This window comes from Lynx rufus, unplaced genomic scaffold, assembly GCF_022079265.1.
Source record: "Lynx rufus isolate CCGP_SWC_20201006 ecotype Redwood Valley unplaced genomic scaffold, mLynRuf1.p SCAF_20, whole genome shotgun sequence".
NCBI lineage: Eukaryota > Metazoa > Chordata > Mammalia > Carnivora > Felidae > Lynx > Lynx rufus.
The window spans coordinates 14,567,941-14,583,886 of record NW_025814835.1 but is presented as its reverse complement, the minus strand read 5'-3'; the positions used below and the strand labels follow the sequence as shown (position 1 = coordinate 14,583,886).

General features: G+C 35.3%; 1 protein-coding gene across 9 annotated transcripts in view; it reads left to right on the top strand.

Annotated features, from left to right (window-relative positions):
• Positions 1 to 15,946, top strand: part of RELCH (RAB11 binding and LisH domain, coiled-coil and HEAT repeat containing) — a 115,960-nt gene that overhangs the window by 66,531 nt on the left and 33,483 nt on the right. For 7 of the 9 annotated variants that reach the window (XR_006963308.1, XM_047086382.1, XM_047086383.1 and 4 more), the window contains 7 exons: positions 739 to 879; positions 1,329 to 1,493; positions 3,527 to 3,674; positions 7,068 to 7,224; positions 7,849 to 7,972; positions 9,969 to 10,017; positions 12,717 to 12,796. Coding sequence is in view for 8 of the 9 variants with exons in the window: in XM_047086382.1 (XP_046942338.1) it covers positions 739 to 879; positions 1,329 to 1,493; positions 3,527 to 3,674; positions 7,068 to 7,224; positions 7,849 to 7,972; positions 9,969 to 10,017; positions 12,717 to 12,796 (864 nt within the window). In the remaining variant the exon portion in view is untranslated. The remainder of the gene's footprint in view (positions 1 to 738; positions 880 to 1,328; positions 1,494 to 3,526; positions 3,675 to 7,067; positions 7,225 to 7,848; positions 7,973 to 9,968; positions 10,018 to 12,716; positions 12,797 to 15,946) is intronic. The other 2 variants (XM_047086381.1, XM_047086379.1) reach the window with 2 other exon arrangements.

Genomic DNA, 15,946 nt, shown 5'->3' with positions numbered 1-15,946 from the left:
AAGAAGGGAAGAAAGGGGAAGAATTTGCATAGCAATAGCTCTTTATTTTACTTTCAGCCATTAATTAGGCTAAAACATTCTTTAACAAAAAAGAACTGTGTGAAATTAAGACACAACAGTGGTTGCCATTATATTAAATAATTGCCTCTGAGAATAGCAGCGCAGTTCCCTTTGAAGTCTTTCTAAGTTTACTCCCATATTGTATCATCCTGTTTGAAGTTTTTTTCTCAGTTCTTCAAAAAAATAGGAACACCAGGATTTTATAATGTTTGCAACACTTCTACCCCAGCAAATGTTTTGATTAACCAGAGTGGTGTTTGTAACCCTCCTGTTCTTCTAACTCTGAGAGCTCTTCTCTGAGGTAAACAGGGAGCCTAGAAGAGTCATTGTTTGTTTATAGCAGAGGGTTGACTTTGTCAATTTTCCAGAAGTGCTTGCTACTATGTTACTATGTGCTGTAGGGTTTGAAAGAGTTGCAGGTATGTATTGGGAGAAAATTGATACCAAATTCAGGGTAGATGTTATCTTTAGAGAGGAAGGGTGGAGGAGAGTGAAACTTAAGCTGTATCTGTAATGTTTTATGTCTTTGGAAAATGAAGACTTAAAGGAAAGTTAGCAAAAATCAATGTATATTTCATCTGGATTTTTGAATGTGTGGGTGTCTGTTGTATTATTTTCTATACTTTTCTGCCGCTAGTATAAAATAAATAGTAAAAACATGTGTTTGTTTACTTTCAGAAAGAAATCCGTAGCTCCTTGGTTCTCTCAATGTTGCAACAAATGTTAATGGAAGATAAGGCAGATTTAGTAAGAGAAGCTGTGATCAAAAGCCTTGGCATCATTATGGGATACATTGATGATCCAGACAAATACCAACAGGTATGTTTTTCACAATGAACCCCATTTACCTCATTATAAAATTCCAAACAATTTAATATTCCAAATCTCTGATTCAGCTACCCGATAATTTATAGTAGAGCTGGTAGGCATGCCAGTGTTCACCCATTGCAGTTAGCCGCCTGGTTTTACTTCGATTCAAAAGAAAGGGCACTGTGATTCATTGATAGTATCTCCCATGGTTTTGTGGCAAGAAATTGGCAAAAAGCGTGCCATGTTTACCACCATTTCTGTTTGGTTTCCACTTCAGTGGATACATGACATTTTCTTTAAAGAAAATGGGAAGGATAGGGTTATGGATGGCTTTCTTTCTTGCTTAAAGTGTTCTCTACATGTACTACAGTGTATATACTTCATTGCTTTTTATTAAGGTTTTTTTTTTTTAATTTATTCTTTGAAAAATCTAAATTTTACCTGTTTCATTTTGGCAGGGTTTTGAATTGCTGCTCTCAGCCTTGGGTGATCCCTCAGAAAGAGTAGTTAGTGCAACACATCAAGTATTTTTACCGGCCTATGCTGCCTGGACTACAGAACTTGGAAATTTACAGTCTCATCTTATACCTACATTGCTGAACAAGATAGAAAAACTTCTCAGGGTAAATGCTTTCTTTATTTATGCAGTTTATAGAAATGTAAAGAGTGTGTTCTAAGTCCTCTTGAGAGAACGCTGGGGAGCAAAGACAGAAAGTACCACCGAGCTGAACATTCTAATTATTTGCCAGGTAAAGATTTTATTGGTCTGGAGCCAAGAGAGGTTTGAGGAAGTTCTGCTTTGCTAAAGCTCAACGAGGAAGGTCATGATCTGGGTTTATACGCTGAAGTAGCACCTTTGTGGAACTCATTTGTACATTATGCAGAAAGCTAGCTCTTCCTGGTATCTTCCAAAGGTTTAAAGATTTTGGGTAAAATATCAGCTAAGATAACTGAAATATTAGTCTCTAAAGCTTTCTTATTTACACGATGTCAAAATGCTTTACTTGTGTTTCTTTCACTGCAGTAGTTCATTTTCTCACTTCTTAAAATGAATGTTTTCTGTTTTCCCCAAGTAAAAGAAATGAAGAAAAGTTAAAAGAAAGATAGTAACTTCCTGATCTAATTTTTGTACTAAAAGTCCCTCTTAGAGTCTAGAAGAAAAACTAACATTTCTTTAATGCCTTTTATGTGCATTAAGGGAGATACTGTGTAAATAATATATATTATGTCATTCTTATAACCCTTTGAATTATATTTTGGTTTTGGTGTGGAAACTGAGCATTTTGGTAGCTTGCCCAAGGTCTTAAAGCTGTCAGATGATGGAACCAGGATCTGATATTGGTCACTGACACCTAACTCTTACCCGTTCTACCCCCAAATTTTAAAGAATCTTTAAGGCTCTTGCATAGTAACTACTCTGTAGACAGTCTTATATGTATTTATTTAATTTAAAAATTGGGCTTTTTTTTCTATAAATTTCAAGTTGGGTAGTTAAGAAAAACTGTAAACAAACAACTAGACTGGAAAATACTCATTTTTATGAAACCTGGGAAATTTTTTAAGTATTCTTTAAATGTTTGTATTCTTTCTACCTGAGATTTATCCATACCTTGTTTTTCTTAAGTTCCATTTCATAACATGGTTAATTCTATTTTGCTATTAGATGTACCTGAAGTATTCAGCGTAGCTAGTAATCCTTCCATGAAGAGATTAATTTAGAACTTGATAGTGTGTAACTCATATATCTGGTATATCTGACATAGCTTTTATAATATTAGTAATATAATATAATGTATTTATTAGTAAACACTTTTATCTGTAATGATTCTATTTTTCACTTTAACATGTGGTTTCTGTGTACCATACTAACCCTTTTACTCTTTTTTTCTTTCCGTTATCTCTTTTGTTTCCTTTTGAATTTTTTTTCTCCTACCTTTCATCTATGCATTGAAGTATTTTAAAGTCCTTTCAGTGCTGGCACATACAGATGCCACCAAATCTGTAAAAGGAGATCGGATGTAGGAGAAGGAAAATAGCCAAGGCTGTTGCTGGTTCAACAGTTGAACAGTTAAAGTGATTCCTATAACTCACTTTAATTTCTTTATCCTGACTTACAAAATTTCAAAGAATAAGACCCTCTTGAAAGAAGAAAAGCCTGGGGGCACCTGGGTGGCTCAGTGGGTTAAGCGTCCGACTTCGGCTCAGGTCATGATCTCTGGGTCTGTGAGTTCGAGCCCCGCGTCAGGCTCTGCGCTGACAGCTCAGAGCCTGGAGCCTGATTCAGATTCTGTGTCTCCCTCTCTCCCTGCCCCTCTGCCGCTTGTGCTCTCTCTCTGTCTCAAAAATAAATAAATATTGGGGGGAAAAAAAAGAAAGCCTATAAAAGAAGTTTCATACAAATGGTAATGACCGATGTTCACCCTGAAGTTTTCCATAGAAAAGATTATATTGCTTATTATAGTGCCTCAGTGCTTCCTCACATTTTCCTGTACTTAGAGAAATTAAGAAAAGATTCATGGATATCTCCATTAGGTGTTGTGCTATGAGTCTAACATACAGATTCTTAATTTTTTAATTAATGGCCACAGAAAGGAAGAGCATTATAAATACTTAATTTCAGCAGACTAAAACTAGCTTCCACCTCCTTATGTTTCAGGAAGGAGAGCACGGGCTGGATGAACATAAGCTCCACATGTATCTTTCCGCTTTGCAGTCCTTGATCCCCTCTCTCTTTGCGTTAGTGCTGCAGAATGCGCCTTTCTCCAGCAAAGCCAAGCTTCATGGTGAAGTGCCACAGATAGAAGGTACTGAACTGAACTTGTGGAAGGAAGATGTAGGACGTTAGCAGCTTAGCTTCCCAAGGAATTGCTTTTGGTTAAACTTCTAAAAATCACTTTATATGAAAGCATAATTACTAAAATATATGTGTGGAATTTCGTGGTCACGGAGTGTATGACAGCTAGGGTCAACTGCGGCTTCGTCGCTTATGGATAAGCTTCATGGTATTATTTTCTAATATTTGTGCTTTCTTTCCATTCCTAATCTATAGTCATTTTACCACTTTTTTTTCCCCCAGTGGCTGAAATAAGTTTTCTTTCATTCATAGAGTTGGATTAATGAAAAGATTCACCTAAAGTTACTAGTGCCAGTTTATGAAGCTTGTCATTTCCACTTTCTTTCCACTTTCTCTCCCCGACCTGTTTCATCTTATTTTCAATAGGGGAAGGTAAATGTAATTACTTTCTTCTACGTCCTTGACAGGAATATAAGCATATGCAACAGAATGTTTTTCTCCAAAGAAGGAATATGACTTATTTTCAGAAATAGGTGAAATTGATAGCAAAGGCCAGTATTCTCTTGTCTCGGTGTCCATCTAACCAGTAAGTGACCTCTGACCCACGGCACTTAGTAACCCCACTGCACCCAACCCCCAGGATAAATGGCTGTAGAGCAGCTGTTACTCTGTATGAGATCCCTTTGCAGAGTTTTCAGATTTGTGACATTGTCCATGTCTCTTGCCGACTTCTGGTAGACAAGAGAATTCTAACATTGAGAACATCAATAGATACTTAATGTTTTGACAGTTGGCAGTTTTCGTGTAAAGGAAACTGGGAGCGGTTTACCTATAATCTTTGGGATACACGAAGCACAGCACAAATGTTTGAATGTCTGTTTCACTGGAAAAATTGAGAGTAGATGGGGTTGAGTTCATTTAATATTTTAAAATATTACCGAGGAGAAGGAAAATTCAGGCTTTTAAGCAAAGTCTTCATAAAGCATTCACAGCTGACTGCTTCAGGTTCCACCCCTGCATGTGTCAAGGTTCTTTGTCTGCCTAGGGGCTTTCCTGTCTAATTGCCACTCTTTCTCTTTCTGTCTTGCCATATTGGTGTGCTAGGGCTGCCATACCAAAATACCACAAACTGAAATCTATTGTCCCACAGTTCTAGAAAGCGCAAGGTTTCAGATCACGCTGTCAGCAGGTTTGGTTCCTTCTGACGGCTCTGAGGAAAACGCTGTCCCATGCCTCCCTCCTCGTCTCTGGTGGCTTGCTAGCAATTTCTGTCCTTCCTTGGCGTGTAGATGCATCACCCCAATCTCTGCCTTCATTTTCATATTCCGTTCTCCCTCTTTGTGTGTCTGTATGTCCAAATTTCCCCTTTTTATAAGATGGGTAATATTAGACTAGAGGCCCACCCTACTCCAGTATGACCTCATCTTATCCAATTACATCTGCAATAATACTGTTTCCAAATAAGGTCACATTCTGAGGTTCTGGGGATTGGGACCTCAATGTAGGAGTTTCTAGGAGGGTACATAGATCAACCTATAATGTTTGCCTTCATTCATGTATAAAAATAACTCTTGAATGTTGATGCCAAGCATGTGCTGGGGACTAGATGAAAATTGTCAAAACAACTGCGTTACCATCCTGAATATATTTCTTCCAGGGTTTATTTGACCTTTCTTGTGATTATGTCTTCATCATACCAAAAATAACCTTTGCTTTTTAATTCTTTTAGACTAAATATGACTCTCTGACTTTTAACAGCAACCATAAATGTTAATATTATTATGCCCACTTCTTGGTTATAAATCATTTATTTTAAATGAGAAAATATTGTATTCTTATGTAGGGTCTATATATCCATGTCTATATGTCTATCTATATATACATCCATATATTTGGGATAGAATTTGTGATAAGTGAAGATTTTCTCTTATATAATAGAAACACAAATAGTTTTACTACCAATTTATTTACAGCGGTAACTAATATTTATGTCAGGCACTATTTTAAACACTTGAGATACATTCGTGAATAAAATAGACACAACTTTCTGCCTTCAGAGGGCTTACATTCTAGTGAGAGGGAAATACATTAAAGAGTCGTAATGGCTGTTACTTTGCTGGATAATTGTGACTGTTTTGTTGACAATAAAATGCTGGTATTTTGCTATCCTATTAAAATGACATTCTGGGGACCTTTCTATAGTTCTATATTGTTAAAAATCCTGTTAAATAGAACAATGTTTTGAGACTCCTGAGCCATTCTGTTTACTTACCTGTAATAATTGAGTTATCCAAATAACTGCTTATTTTTTGACATTATTTTGCTTCTCTTGGACCTACCTTTAAGTCTTTAGACCTCACTTTCCCCTGTAGTTAATCTTGACATATCTATTTGACTTTAAACTGTTCTATTATTTTTCAGTTGTTTATTAGTATTTATGAAGGAATGACATTCACTCTATCATAGTGCAGCAGATTGTGACAGGTGTTATATAACCGTGTTTGAAATTATATCAGCTATGCTTTGACATGACATATTCCCTATGAAGTACAAATATCCCTCGCAGTCCAAATCTGTTTATTCCTGGATTGAGATACAGTGAGAATTCAAGCAGAAACCTCAGATAGTGAGAGGTACCATGTTACCCAAACTCACTTATTTGTTGGTTGGTATATTATGATAGCAAATAGGAGAGTTCAGCTAGCAAGGGATGACCTCTGTCTTTAATATATTGTTAAAAGTCTTGGGCAGCATCAAAAGACGGTAACATCTTAATTTTGTCTTTGAACATTTTTAAAATTATGTGCATTTCATGTTTTCTTAAGTTTAATAATAATTATGAAGCCATTAATATATTTTGAGAAAATTCTGTATTTTTGCATGTTTTAGGATATTAGCCTCTATGCAAGAGTTATTGGGCAGTTAGGAGTTTCTAACAGTTAATGAGCTGTTGGCACGCGTTACCATTTAATAGCCATCAAGAAGTGTTCTCTATTTCATTGTCATAAGTAGTCTGGTGGACTTATAAGCATTTCTATTTTTTTTAAACCAAATTCAAATCCATGTTTCAGCTAACATCTTATCTTTGGGCCAATTTTAACTTAACCTAAATGCAATTTTACTCTTTATTAGCAAACTATTTCATTACAGTGTTCGTTTACTATAACTATTTAGTCTCCTAAAATCTTAAATTTTTGAGACGTGTTAAATTTGTTCACATGTGACAGGAATTTGTTTCACTTTTTAAAAAAATTATATGATTAACATATTTCAGTTTTCTATTTAAAGTTTATAATAGGCAATTAAATATTGGGAGACAGAATCTTATTTTCCTTTTCACAGAATAGTTAGCTTCACACACTGCCACTTTTCACATGATTTATTTTGCTTCTATTATTTATAGTGACTAGGTTCCCTCGGCCTATGTCGCCTCTTCAAGATGTGTCTACTATAATTGGAAGTCGTGAGCAATTGGCAGTGCTCTTACAACTTTATGATTACCAGCTGGAACACGAGGGTACAACAGGCTGGGAGACTTTACTGTGGGTTGTCAATCAATTGTAAGTTACTGCCTTCATATTCATTTGGTACGCCTCCATCAGTTGATGGAAGATAGCTCCCTATGCTTAGTTTTGGCACTGAGGGACAAAATATAACAAAATATAAAAACAAAACAAAAACATAACTTGGCATTATCTATGGTAAACTTCTTTAGGAGAGGAGATTTATACCATTGGATATGTAGGTATTTATCTATGAGGATGGTGCTGCCAGACTATGTCAAAAGGACCTGTCTGCTGCCTTGTTGTTGTCTAATAGTGATGATGTATTTTAAACCACATCCAGATTGTCATTTTTGAAGCTACAGTGGATGCCTTGTTAGCCAAGCACTTGATGTGAAGCATCAAATCCAGTGATCTGTGTCTCATTAACTCCATAGGCAAAACTCTACCGTTAAGGTTCCATGTGTTTTATGGCAAGCAGTTAAAATTTAAGAAGTTTATAGAGTAGAATAGAAACTGAAAACCTTTTCAGGGTATCTCAAACCGCTCTTTTGATTTGCGGTTTTACTGGCTATGAAAAGCAAAGCAAGAGGTTGTTAGATTTGCATTGTTTCAGACATTGGCAAGGAAACAGTAATTTATATGTATCCCCTGCCTATTTTTCTTTCCTTTCACATTCAGGTTGCCACAACTTATAGAAATAGTTGGCAAAATTAATGTTACTTCAACTGCCTGTGTCCATGAATTCTCCAGATTTTTCTGGCGCCTTTGCCGGACATTTGGCAAAATTTTTACAAACACTAAGGTAAAAACTTGTGTTCCATATTTTCTTATTGCAAGAGATACAGAAATGTAATGTGTTAATTAACGCTGTGACAGAGTAAACCAAAGCATGAGCTCTTCCTTTACCTTTTAATATCTTAGAAAACTATGATAGTAACAGAAAATTCTAGTGAATAATCTTCCTATCTTTATTCACGTTTCGATGATTTAGCCTAAACTTGGTTTATATCCAGGTTTGGATATAACATCTACACACTGGGTATCTTTCCAGCAGAGGCCGTATCAGAGGCCTTCACTGATTCTTTGATGCGCTTCTCCTGCCTTCCCATCCACCACACATTCGGGGAGCAGCTGTTTGCTCAGCACACTTTGGTCAAAACCTCAGGCGACTGTGGAACCAACGTAGCTTCTATAGAAGCCTTGCTGCAAGACCAGCTCTTAGAATAGTGTGGGCACTTGAGATTCATGCTGCATATTTCAGTCGCTGCCAAAACTAGTATTTGTCACATCTGCATATCCAGGTTACTTTACAGTTTTAGATACTACAGTTGGAATGTCCTTAGATCCCAGTTTCATCTTTAATCCATTTGTCTTGCTAGCGTATTGTTGGGGCAGTTGTTTAGAGAGCTAAGAAAAACATAAAAAGATACAGTTGTTATAATCAAATGTTAATCAAGACGTTTAAAAGGTAAGAATTTTGTGGAGCTCTTTACTATTAACTATTACTTTACTCTGTGGGTATTTAAACATTTAAAGCAAAATAGTTTGGTATAGCAGACTGGACAAAATTCAGAAAGTGAGTTATAATAAATACTATTATGTGACCTATAATAATTAAGTTATCTGGGCTTAGCTTTGGCATGCATGAAATGAATAAATTACTTTAGTATCTTTTTGTTCCATAAGTATGGTGCTGTAGATTAATCTTCCAACAGTGGGCTTCACCTCCGTTTAAGTTGTTTGTTATGCCCGACCTGCTGCTAAGAGGGCAAAAAGTTAGACCTTGATGCTACTGTAGAAGAAACAAGATCAATTTTACATTTTTGCTAACATCTAATTATTAAATAGAATTTGATTTTATAGTTATCAACATTGGCAAAAATTGTCTGACATCTCCAAAAGAAGTAGCTATTATTAAAAAAAAAAAAAAGTAAGTAGGAGTTCATTTAAATACTTAGCAGTAAGTGGTTGACTTCAGTGCCCTGAAACCTGAAATCTGTGATAATGTTAATAATAAAAAATTGAAATTAGCATTTACTAGCTTAAAAAATTGTAGGTAAATTCTATATTTGATGCCTAAATTTCAGTTTTAAGGAAGTTAAAATTTAAGCAGATGGATATTACATGATGAATATGTTACTTATTGAATACCCTAAATGAATGGAATTTGCTCTCCCTTCCTTTTAAATACAGCAAAGCTTTAAAAAATAATTCTAATCATATAATAATATTTACCTAAATAATCTTTCTGTCATGAAGTTTTAAGATGTAGTAATTTCAAGCCCTTAAAGTCATCTTGGAAATTATTTTAATTTAGTGAAGGAAAACAAAAACCCTTCAGAAAATACCTACTGACTTGAATTGATTTTGAAAACATTTTTTCTCTAAAGGTGTTGCTTGGAGTAACTTGACTCTTCTTTTATTCTAAGCCTCTTACAAATTGTTACATCTCTGGGGCACATCTGGGGCTCAGTCAATTTAGTGTCTGATTCTTGATTTCGGCCCAGGTCATATTCTCACAATTCATGAGATCGAGCCCCACATCGGGCTCCATCCTGACAGCTCACACGTGCATTCGCACTCTCAAAATAAATAAACTTAAAAAAAAAAAAAGAATTGTTATATTTCTGATCACTTAAATCGTCCATAAAGCAAAATAAAAAAATAAGTAAATAAATCAATTAATCAGATGAATCAATGAATGTAGTAGTAGTAGCCATAGTAAACATTTTATTTATTTAATCTTTAATTGATCCATTGGACTGAAACTTTTTGGATCTTTTCTTTCGGTTGCTTAGGTCAAACCTCAGTTCCAGGAGATTTTAAGACTGTCTGAAGAAAACATTGGTAAGTTCATTTGTTATTACTTTTTTTTTAATTTTAATTTTTTTAAATGTTTTTTTTTTTTTTTTGAGAGAGAGAAAGAGAGACAGAGTGTGAGCAGGGGAGGGGCAGAGAGAGACAGAGACACAGAATCTGAAGCAGGCTTCAGGCTCTGAGCTGTCAGCACAGAGCCCAACGCGGGGCTCAAACGCACAAGCTGTACGACCAAGACCTGAGCTGAAGTCGGATGCCCAATCGACTGAGCCACCCTGGCACCCCCATTTATTATTACTTTTAAAACAATTGGATATCTTTACTCAGGAAAAATACTATATTCATTATGTGCCAATTGTATGTAAATGAACTAACAAGTACAAGTGAAAAGGAAAATTTATTTCTTGGTTTTATAACTGTGTCACACCTACCTCTTTCCCATGAGATGGTAGTGAGATTCATCTTTATTAATTTGCTTATAAATATCTACCTTCCTTGCAATTAAATTGACTTAAGGCTGAGTTTCTCAAATAGAGTGCTTGTACCCTTGTAGGTTTGAAGTGGTATATTCACAATATTGAAAATTATAGAATAAAGGATCTCTACTTCCAAATTAGTTATTTAAATCTTTTAAAATGAAAACAAATATAGTGGAAGAGAATGTAAGATATGCATATATGTTTTTAAAATGAAACTACATGCTTGAGGGGGCACCCGGGTAGCTCAGAGCTCTTGGTTCTAGCTCAGGTCTTGATCAGGTCATCAGATCTAGCCCCACTGATAGCACAGAACCTGCTCAGGATTCTCTCTCCCTCTCTCTGCCCTTCTCCCACTCGCACTCATGCACACTGTTTCCTCTCTCTCTCTCTCTCTTTCTCAAAATAAATAAACTGAAAAAAAAAAAAAAACAACCCACATACTCGAATGGGCAGTTCCAGTCCCTCTGTTGATAGTTTTCACTCATTTGTCTTAAGAAATCTAGTTATAGCACCATCAGCCTAAGAACTTGTTTCCTTGTGGATCTTAAGTTCCTGTGTATTTTTCTAGTTTCTACGAATAAATTGTAGAAAATGTTAGAAAGAAAAACGTATAGCCCTTCTTTTTTTCTTTTTTTTTTTTTAAACTTGGTTGGTTTTAGACATATAGGTAGTTCTTATCACCGTCCTACCTTAGTGATTTGATTTGAGTGATCTACAAAACCCATCTTAGGCTGTCCTCAGAAATAGAGATGAATAAATATATCTTTTTCTTCTAAGTTCGAACATGATGAGAATTTTTTTTGATAAATGCTTCCCAAAATTTATATTATCAAGTGTTAATGTTTAGAATGCCTAATAGTTGGTATTATCTGTTTAGTTGTTAATTCTGATGATAAATTAGTGAGGAATATTTACATATTTTAAAAACTGACAGCTTTTAGAATTATTAGTTAGCTCTAAGTGTTTAGTAGTTCATGTAGGAAGAGATTACTAATCCCTATATGTATAGTCTATATCTATGAATCCAACTTATGGCTATGTTCCTAACCTCAGATTTAACTCTCAACTACCATAGTCACACTCAACCAATATCAGTAGTCCCCCAAAGAAAAAATTACTCTTACTGAGAGCATAAACAAACCTCAAGTGCTACTTGATGTGAAAATGGAACTTTCATTTTTGCTACAATTCTTTCAGGGCAGTTAGTCAAATTTGTTTATGTACTATTTTCTGAAAAGAATTTCAAACCATATAAAAATAGAAAAAAGTACTTAAAAATTTGGGGATACGTAAAAGCAAACATAAAGCACTTAAAATAGTGCCTAAAGAACAATAAACCAGAGCTGTTGTTGCTATAAATAATGTTATATCATCTCTGAATTTCTTTTTTGAAATCATCTACAGATGAATTTATCTTATTTTACAGTAGTCACAGGGTACTCTCCTGTGTTGGAATGCTTTCCCCTCTTCTGCCTCTGTACTTTGCCTGCATTTTCCCAGCGAAAATAGGGTCATCTGGCTGAAAATCCCTATAGAGGATGCAGGAGGGGCTTTGGAACTAGACTAGTACTGGAAACTAGGTAGTATCTCATATCAGGAAGCAGATTAAATAATATATATCCAGATGCCACCTTTTAGCTGAGTGCCTTTACCTTTTACCGAATGCTACAGATTGAAAGCATAAAAGTTTAAGACCTGTTTATACAGACTGGCACTTGGGAGAGTTTAAGAAAGCTCCTTGGGGCGCCTGGGTGGCTCCGTCGGTTGAGCGTCCGACTTCGGCTCAGGTCACGATCTCGCGGTCTGTGGGTTCGAGCCCCGTGTCGGGCTCTGTGCTGACAGCTCAGAGCCTGGAAACTGCTTCAGATTCTGTCTCCCTCTCTCTCTGCCCCTCCCCGACTCATGCTCTGTCTCTCTGTCAAAAATAAATAAACATTTAAAAAAAAAAAAAAGAAAGAAAAAGAAAGCTCCGATTTCTGAGTATGGAAATAGAGTATAGCATCTCATTTTGGTTATTAGAGTTCTTAACATCTATCAAAAATGTTTATGCTACTGGCTTTATAAAAAGTATTAAGCTATGTTTTTACAACAACCATGGATATGTATTTTAATCAAAATTCTTTTCCAAAGTAATAATATGCATGCGTAAGCCTTGTCACCAGTTGGAATTTTAAATATAATTTGCATTGTGACTTTTTGATTTACATTTAAAATACATGCAGATTTTTAAAATTGTTTTAATGATCTTAGATTCCTCAGCAGGAAATGGGGTCCTCACTAAAGCTACTGTCCCCATTTATGCAACAGGAGTCCTTACGTGTTATATTCAGGTAAGAGAAAAATCCTTTTACTAGAAAATGTAAAAGCACTTTCTGTTTAGAAAGATACATAATATTACGCTTTATATTATATTATAAAAGTAATATATATTAACAACATAGATTAGATTAGATTATGGGTTCATGTTACCCATAAAGGAAAACAAAATTTATATATTTCTTTTGTTCAATAAGTAACTTATAGTGGAGAGCATATTTGAATAAGTCTTCATTGAACAAATCTTGAACAAATAAATTTAGAGATTGTGTGCTTCTTGATATTTTGTTAGAAGTGTTAGATTGCACTTACTTAGCAAAGTTTCATTGTGTTTCATGATTAATTTTTCATAAATTAAATTGCAAATAAAGCACATGTATTAGGTGGAGCAAACTACAAAATGCTGTAGAATACTGTACTCTATTACCATTTTGTGCAAAATACTTTTTAATAATACCTTATTTTTCTTAATTGTTACTACATAATAAATTACCCTAAAACATAATGACTTATTATAACCCTTTTATTTGCTCATGGGCTTTGCTCAACTTGGCCTCTCTTTTGTGGTCTTGCTTGTGGTCAGTCACTCATGTTGTTGCATTCACCTTTTTGGTTGGAAGGGAGGTCAGCTAGGGTGACTGAGCTTCAGTCTCTGTGTTGTCTTAGGGCCTCTGGGGTGGCACAACCACGTGGTGGCTCAGGGCTGCTCAGGGCTCCTCAGAGCGCAAAAGCAGCATCTGCTAGGCGAAAGCTTAGGCTTGGAATTAGCACATCACTCTGTTGCCTTCCCTTGGTTAAAACAAGTTACAGGCCCAGCCCAGATTCCAGAAGAGGGCACGAAATAAAGGCATGAGCCAAGAGGTGCGGTTCATTGGTTGTCACCAATATAACAAACTACCACATTCTACTTACCGTTGTTTTAAGGAAATGAACATGGTATATATTAACATAGATCAGTCATTTTTAAGTGTGAGGCAGCCCCACCAGTCAGGTGAAAGTATGGATTCAGGATAAAGCATTTTTAGAAATTGGAATGTGAGGAGCACCTGGCTGGCTCAGTCAGTTAAGCGTCCGACTCTTGATCTCAGCTCAGGCCATGATCTCACAGTTCATGAGATTGAGCCCAGCATCAAGCTCTGTGCTGACAGTGCAGAGCCTGCTTGGGATTCTCTCTCTCCCCCCTCTTTACCCCTCCCCTGATTTATCTCTATCTCTCTCTCTCAAAATAAATAGATAAATAAACATTAAAAAAAATTAGAAATTAGAATATGAGGGGCACCTGGCTGGCTCAGTAGGTAGAGCATGTAACTCTTGATCTCAGGGTCATGAGTTCAAGCTCCACATTGGGCATAGAGATAACTTTTAAAAAATAATAAAAATAAATAGAATTTAGAACGTAAGAATCAAAAAAGGAAGGCCTTTTTTCCTGAGTTTTCCCCCATTAATACCTAACATTTCTTTTGCCTTTTGAATTCAAAGTATAATTCATATTTATTGCACTCTTCTTCCAAAACAGATTGAGCTATCTTACGTTTTAAAATGTAGTCCTACAGTGTCACATACCTTTCAACAGAAGCTCCAATTCTGTTAAAGTAACACAGTATTCCTTTAAACTATTCTTTTCTACCCTGGTTTCAAAGACTGCCTCATAATATGAATACACACACAATCCCTGTGTTTAGGGTATTTTAAGTCCTGTAACTTTAATAGATTGTCTCTATTGTTCTTAAACTCATGAAGATTTAAATCCTAGCGTATTGCCAGACACAATACTATGCATACCATTTTCCACTCTCTTTAATTTGAAAAGCTGTGAGTTGAAAACTGTTTTGAATCAAATACATTTTTTTGTCTTGAGATTTCAAAAATGAGAAATAGAATAGGATTGTACTAAATTTTCAGATTAGAAGAATCTATGCTCATTTGGAAGTATGTTTCATAGCTCTTATTTCACACTTCAGGTTTTTCAGATTTACAGTTTGTTTTCCAATTTTATGTATATTTTATGTTTTGACATAGTAGGCAACTAAAATTGGGTAGAGTCTCTATTCCAACATTGCTCTGATTCTGGTTTGTCAGTGTCCTAAGCTTTACATTAAGTAGACTGTCATATTCCAAAACTGCTGTGACATTGTTCGTGCTGATCATTACTTTTGTCAATCCTTTATTCATTCTATTGTTTTTAATCCTTTATTCATTCTAAATGAACCTGATTATGTAGAAAAAAAAAATGGTTGGTGGCAATCCAGTATTCTTCATAGATCTATTTATTAATATTAATGCAGAAGCTATTTATTTTTGGCCTAATACATCCCTAATGACAGAAAACTTAACTCTAATTTATTATATATTTATTTCCTGACAGAATGTCAGATTCCCTTCCTTTATAGACTCAGGTTAATTTAACATACAAAGTGATTTTTTAACCTTCCTAATTTAGCACACTTATTTTTTACAATATATTTCTTAATAAAGTACAATATAAGAAAAAAGAAAATACTGATTATTTTCTGATTATGAAAACGATGGTTTATTAAAGAAAGTTTGAAAATATAGATTATTTTTTGATCAAGAATATGAGTGCAAACAGACAGGGAGGCAAACCCATAAGAGACTCATAAATACAGAGAACAAACAGGGTTGATGGGGATTGGGGGGAGAGGGGGAAATGGGTGATGGGCATTGAGGAGGGCATTTGTTCGGATGAGCACTGGGTGCTGTATGTAAGTGATGAATCACGGGAATCTATCCCTGAAACCAAGAGCACACTGTATACAATGTATGTTAGCTAACTTGACAATAAATGATATTAAAAAATAAAAAATAAAAATTTAAGAAAGATACAGGAAAAGAAAGAAAAAGAACACAGTACTCTGTATTTCAACAAGCATGTAGCTTCTTACCACTAAGAAATTGCAAGAATAATTTCTTGGAAACAATTTTCTGTTAGGGGGATAGCTTTTACTAGTTTGTATTTAAGTGCTTAGTGCCAAAATTAGTGGGAACTAAAATTTGTAAAAATAAATTTTAATAAAAGACTATACCTTTTCATTTTCTAAAGCAGAACTGTCTAATAAAACTTCCTGCAACAGCAGACATATCTGTATCTGAACTGTCCAATGAGGAAGCCACTAGCCACCCGTGGCCATTAAGCACTTGAATTG